Source organism: Dysidea avara, chromosome 3, assembly GCF_963678975.1.
Source record: "Dysidea avara chromosome 3, odDysAvar1.4, whole genome shotgun sequence".
Lineage (NCBI taxonomy): Eukaryota > Metazoa > Porifera > Demospongiae > Dictyoceratida > Dysideidae > Dysidea > Dysidea avara.
The window spans coordinates 2,877,598-2,884,347 of record NC_089274.1 but is presented as its reverse complement, the minus strand read 5'-3'; the positions used below and the strand labels follow the sequence as shown (position 1 = coordinate 2,884,347).

The 6,750-nt window shown below is 34.6% G+C and overlaps 2 protein-coding genes across 2 annotated transcripts; both read left to right on the top strand.

Moving 5' to 3' along the window:
- LOC136251671 (uncharacterized) lies at positions 1-1,830 on the top strand. The gene is made up of 2 exons (XM_066044121.1): positions 1-4; positions 419-1,830. The coding sequence occupies exons 1-2, from the start codon at positions 1-3 to the stop codon at positions 1,828-1,830; spliced, it is 1,416 nt and encodes a 471-aa protein (XP_065900193.1).
- A 113-nt stretch (positions 1,831-1,943) lies between these two features.
- Positions 1,944-4,389, top strand: LOC136251670 (uncharacterized). The gene is made up of 2 exons (XM_066044119.1): positions 1,944-2,252; positions 4,384-4,389. The coding sequence occupies exons 1-2, from the start codon at positions 1,944-1,946 to the stop codon at positions 4,387-4,389; spliced, it is 315 nt and encodes a 104-aa protein (XP_065900191.1).
- Positions 4,390-6,750: the final 2,361 nt, after the last annotated feature.

Here is a 6,750-nt window from a genome sequence, read left to right as displayed (position 1 = left end):
ATGGGTATGACTACATGCAACTAGTACTCGTGAGTACTCAATCGTTAACTCTAGAGAGTGCTCCGGCAAATACTAAAAAACCATGAAGGTTTAAGCCTTAAAATTGTAACCAACATGAAATTATCGAGATATCAATTTCTCACACCACTGCATAGCGAAAAAAATTAATGCAGGTGTTCACTCTTTGAATACACCACAGTTTGTACAGTTGATGTTTGCAGAAACTAACTACACATACATGCACAATCATGACATTTTGAATAATAAGTGATAAGAGTGTATAGTTTAATTGTAATTTCTTCTCAAAAATGACTTCATGATAGTTCCTTCAATGCGTCAAGAAACCTAAAAGTACTCTATACTAATTGTGATCAATTATTAAATAAATTTGATGAGCTAAATTCAACTATTGATTTAGATAAACCTGATATCATACTGTTAGTTGAAGTCATACCTAAAGCATTAAAGGCCCCAATCCTATCTCCTAGACTTCAAATTCCCAACTACACTTCCTATACTAATTTTGATCCTGATGCACCTTTACAAAACAGCCCTACAGGAATAATCATTTATATTACTGATTCACTCAATTCTAAGGAGGTATCGTTTACTACTGAATTTCAAGAGCAGTTGTGGGTTAAAATAGAGTTATTAAACTACAGCTATTTACTAATTGGTACTATTTATCGTTCACCATCTACTGATCCCAATGTTAGCATATCCAAATTGTGTTGTGTATTTAAGGAGGTTTTAGAGTCAAGACCATCATATTTATTGATAGCTGGTGACTTTAATTTGCCTGGCATTGATTGGAGTGATGATAATTTTTATGGCAATTCGTATGAGCAGGAATTCTATGATACAGTACAAGAATGTGTTTTATTTCAGCATGTTAATGAGCCAACACGTTTCAGACCAGGTTCATCTCCCCATGTACTAGACCTAGTACTTACCAATGAAGAGAACATAGTAAAATCCATCAAATATTCTTCTGGGCTGGGGTTGAGTGATCATTTGTGTTTGAATATTTCTCTTTCATGTTCTCCAATAACTATCAACCAGTCCAGTGATGTACTATCTTACAATTTTAACAATGGGGATTATATGAAGCTTAAAAGCCTCCTTAACGAAACTGCCTGGTTGACGGAATTACAGGATCTAAATGTATGCCAGTCTTGGAATTTTTTTATGCAACGTTTTAAGTCTGCTATGGAATGCTCTATCCCAAGGTACCATAAACCCCAATGTAGAAAATTACCATATACTAATCATAAAGTAATTGATCTTAAACATAAGAAGGAAACATTATGGAAAAGGTTCCGTAGAACTGGCAATCATTTGGATCATCTTAGGTTTACTGAAGTAAGAAATTCGCTTAGACGCCTTACACATGACTTGAGATCTAAGTTCGAGATGAGAATTGCTAAGGAAGTGAAGACCAACCCTAAAGCTTTTTGGCGATATGTAAATTCTAAGGTCAGAGTTAAACCCTCCATTCCTACCCTGGTTGATGAGTCACTTAATGATACTGAAGCAGGAACTGATGAAGGTAAAGCAGAAATGTTGAACAAGTTTTTTACCAGCACATTTACCAGAGAATCCATGGATAACATCCCTGAGTTTCAAGACCGTGACTTTGTAACTAGTCTCGATGGCATAGCAATTGATGTAGGCATTGTAAAAGAAAAGTTGTGTGATTTAAATTCTAGCAAAGCTACTGGACCTGATGAGCTCCCCCCCAGAGTGTTGAAGGAAGCTGCTGCTGAAATAAGCATACCTCTGTCTATAATTTTTAAGAAGTCAGTAGACTACCCCCAGACTGGAAAGTAGCAACTATTATCCCAATTTTCAAGAAAGGAAACAAATCTTCACCCTGTAATTACCGTCCTGTAAGTTTAACATCTGTTGTTTCCAAAGTTTTCGAATCTATTATTCGTGAGGGAATGTTAGAGCATTTGTTTAACAACAATTTGATGTCACCATGTCAACATGGATTCCTCCCTCGCAAGTCTTGTATGACACAGTTACTGTGTGCACTTGATGATTGGACAGAGACTTTGGACAGTGGTAATCCAGTAGATGTTTTGTACCTTGACTTTAAGAAGGCTTTTGACTCTGTTCCTCATGAAAGGTTGCTCAAAAAGATTTATGCATATGGTTTTAGAGGTGATCTGTTTAATTGGATACAAGACTTTTTGAAAGGACGCAGACAAAGAGTTTCTGTGAATGGGTCAATGTCTGGTTGGAGTGATGTAATAAGTGGAATACCTCAAGGATCAGTCTTGGGTCCTCTTTTCTTTGCAATTTTCATCAATGATCTGCCATCATTATTAAGGAATAAAGTTCTTTTATTTGCAGATGACACAAAAATATATTCCAGCATTAGTCGTGCTAACCCAATATCCTCCCTTCAAGATGATATTAATGTTTGCATTGAATGGTCAGCAATGTGGCAGTTGCCTTTCAACATTTCTAAATGTAAAATACTACATATAGGTCAGTTTAATCCAAGATATTGTTATAAGATGGATGGGATGGACATTGTTAAGGTAAATGAGGAAAAGGATTTGGGGGTGTTGATTGATTCCAATCTCAAGTTTCATAGTCAGTGTTCGGCAGTGGTTAATAAGGCTAATAGACTTATTGGCATTATTAAACAGACCTTTTCGGATATTTCTGTAGATTCATTTACATGTTTATACAAATCAATAGTACGTCCTATTTTAGAAGATGGTAACTTGGTTTGGGGACCTTACTATAAAACAGACATCCAAAAATTAGAAAAAATCCAACGGAAAGCAACTAGAATGATCAAATCTATAAGAAATCTTGACTACGAGGAACGATTGAAAGTACTTAACTTGCCATCATTACATTATAGACGTTATAGAGGTGACATGATTGCTGTCTACAATATGCTACATGATAAGTATGATATAGGCCATTCTGATTTTTTTACTTTTTCACCCATTACCCATACCAGAGGTCATACATTTAAGCTATTTAAATATTTTTCAAGAACAGATGCCAGGAAATATTTTTTTACAAGAAGAGTTGTTGAACCATGGAATAATTTACCCCAAGAAGTAGCATATGCAGCATCAGTTGATGATTTTAAGAAATTGATTGACCAATATTCATCTAACACTATGTATAAATGTATGTAATTAGTCTACTTGTACTTTTTTACCTGTTGATCAGGTGTAACAGGCTGTTTAGCCTTATAAATTACCTGTAATAAATAACAATAATACTTATATTTAAATACTATCAAATTAAAAGTACTCATAGTTGCATTGTATTTAAGTACATAACCTTGAAAATCATATACTTGCATTTTATTTATTTATTTATTTATTATTTGCTTTACAGCATGCATACAACAAGATACGTACAGCATAAACATTAGTAGTCCTTAAAATCTAGTGTATGCTGAAGGTCCACTGACATCCAGTGCCAGTGACCAGGAGTAAGTAGCTATTAAGATTAGTTATAGTTACTTATATTATATAAAACTCATTTAAAGCAAGGGTTACAGGTGATCAAAGTTGGGAGGTTTGGGGGACTTATTACAATTACAACAGGGACAAACAAAAGAAAAAGTGCATGCATTGTCAGGATCAAAATTTAGTTCAAAATGATTCCATAGAAAGTTTGTAAGTTTGTACTTGATAGTAGGTAGGCTAAGATTGTAATCTATTATTGGTAAAACATTCCATATACGAGGGAGTCTGTTGAAATAGAAGTTGCTGCTGGAAACATTAGTATTTCTTATGTGTTGCAGTTTATAGCTAGATCCTGATCATGTGTTTCCTGAAATGAATTTAATATAGTCAGCGATATTAAATGCATTTGTAGGGGCTTTAAGGCTTTTGATAAAAAACATTATGTCACAGATGTCCAAAACATACATTCAAGGCAAAATTTTGAGCTCAAGTAATCGAGATTTATAGTTGCTGGTATGGTCATTCAATATGTACTTTGTTGCATGACACTGAAGCTGTTCTAGTTTAGTTGTCTGATATCTTTTAATAAATATGGTTTCCATAGTGTTGAACAAAACATTAATTGGGATCTGACTAGCAATATATATAGATGTTTCTTGGATATAGTAGTTATGTTAGTTGAAAAGGAATTTTGTAATAAGCCTAACATCCAATAAGCCTTTGATATTATGTGTTAGTGGTGGGGTCCCCAGTCCAAATCTGATGAGATAATGATACCTAGATCTCTATGAGTAGTTACTTTGGATATAACATTGTTGCTTATAGAGTAGGATGTTTGCAGGTGAGGTTTAAAGGACATGAATAAAATTTTGGAAAGACTGAACAGTAGATCAGAGTTGATACTCCATCCATCTAGATTATCTACATCCTTTTGTAGATCTAGACTGTCATTTGTATCACAGTTATAGTCTTAAAGCATTTTGTGTCGTCTGCAAATAGTAATAATATTGAAGTCAATACATGGTCTGGTAGATCGTTAATGTAGACAAGAAACAGTAGAGGGCCCAAAACGCTGCCCTGGGGAATCCCTGATAAGACTGGTAGGAAATCAGAAAATTGATTATTTATCTTTACGCACTGTTGACGGCGTAGGAGATAGAATTTAAACCATAGCCATAGGTTGCCAGATATACCAAGTCTATTTAGTTTTAGCAATAGTTGATTATGAGGCACAATGCTTTATGAAAGTCCAAAAAGATAATGTCAGTTTGATGGTTAGTATTTATTACTTGGTTGAAAAGGATAAGCAATTGTTGAATTACAGATCTATTTTGAGGAATCCAAATTGTGCAGGTGAAATAAATTTGTTGAGATGGTCAATAATTTTATCATATATCAATTTTTCAAGTACTTTTGAGGCATTACATAACAATGATATAGGACGGTAATTTGTAACTGATCCTCTGTCACCAGACTTAAATATGGGAATTACAGTGTGAGTGCACCATTCTAGTGGAATAACATGTTTGTGAAGTGAAAGGTTGAACAAATAGTGTAGTGGTCTATAGAGAAATGAAGCACAATTTTTCAGAATTTTTGGCCCAATTCCATCAATATCAACTGCCTTATGTGGGTCCAATGAGTTAAGAGTGTTAAAAGTATGTTCTTCAGAAATATCAATTGAAACTAAATGTTGTTGGGTGCTAGAGTCAAGAGGCTCACTAGGAGGGGGTTGGTTAATATTAGTAGTAGTGAACACGGAGTAAAAGTAATTATTAAACAATGATGTCTTTTGTTTATCATTGGTTGTGCTGTTATCATTATAATACACAGTGTGTGGGATAGGATCAGATTTAGTCAAACTTCTGATGTAGCTAAATATCTTGGGTTGATTGGTAGTAGCAAAATCATTAATAAGCTTAGATTCATATGCAGATCGAGCAGCTGAGGCTTCCTCTGCAGCTTCAAACTCAGCAGCCTGCAATCGATCTTTGATATGAGGTGTGGGAGATTTTGAGTACCGCTTTCTAAGTGAACGAAGACATTTGATTTTATGCTTTAAGCTTGGGGTAAACCATTTAGGAAAATCGTTGAGTTTTATCTTGATTTGTGGAACAAACTGGTGAATTGCATCAAGTAGAATTTCTTTAATTAAAACCCATACAAATTCTGCATCAGACGAATTAAAGCAGGGAGAAAAGTCAACATGTGAAAGGTATTCATTTATTGAATCAAAGTCTGCCGCCTTAGAGTAATCATATAAATTAATAGAATCACTTACTGTTGTGGCATTGCAATTATGAAGCAGGTTAAGATTAAAAGTAACAGTCAGGGGCGGATCTAGGATTTATGAAAGGGGGGGGGGGGGGGGTTAACTCAAGGTACTAATCTCTTGGGTAGAGGTGTGCAAAGCACACTTCCCAGCATACAAAGCATGCTGGAACTAGGGGGGTCTGGGGGCATGCCCCCCAGGAAAATTTTGAAAAATAGATGCTAAAATACTGCAATTTGGAGACATTTTCACATAAATTTCATATTTTCTGCCTGTAGATATTTTATATACTGCATGCCTTTAGATTATAGGTATGGTTCTCTGAAGCATTTTACTAATGGAAAAGTTTGGGTAGGTACAGGCAACCAAGTACATGATGCACCCCTCTCACAATTGCACAATACTGAATAGGTGCATGTTAGAATAATAATGTTGAAAGCGGAAAATTTTGCAATTTGAACAATACAAGATTGATCTGAGAGCATTTTCAATGAAAATTGTGTACTTGAATTAAGTATTGCCATACATATTAACTACACAAGTAGATGAATGAAGCCTTTTAAACAGACCAATGCACTTCATTGTATGTATAGGTGCAGGCAGATTTGGAAAAATTCCATAACAGAACCAACTACATGTTTCCAGTGAATGTTCTATTAGAGTAGTTAGCTGACTGCTCTATTAGAGTATCTCGATCTTGTACATCTCCAATGCTGATCCGGGTCTTTGTTGCATAAACTTTAGCGTAAATCCACTGATAATACCTTGGAAAGATGTTTATAAGGTGGTTTTATGAGTATTTGTATTATTATTGATCATATAATTATGCTAAGACAAAATTTCATTATAATACTCAGCATATTGATCAAGTAAAGCCTAAATATGAAGGGGGGACTTCAGCCCCCAAAGCCCCCCTTCATATTTAGGCTTTACTTGATCAATATGCTGAGTATTATAATGAAATTTTGTCTTAGCATAATTATATGATCAATAATAATACAAATACTCATAAAACCACCTTATAAACATCTT

Coding starts and splice junctions, on each gene's coding strand:
- LOC136251670 (XM_066044119.1), top strand. CDS start 1,944: ATGTTAGAGCATTTGTTTAACAACAATTTGATGTCACCATGTCAACAT.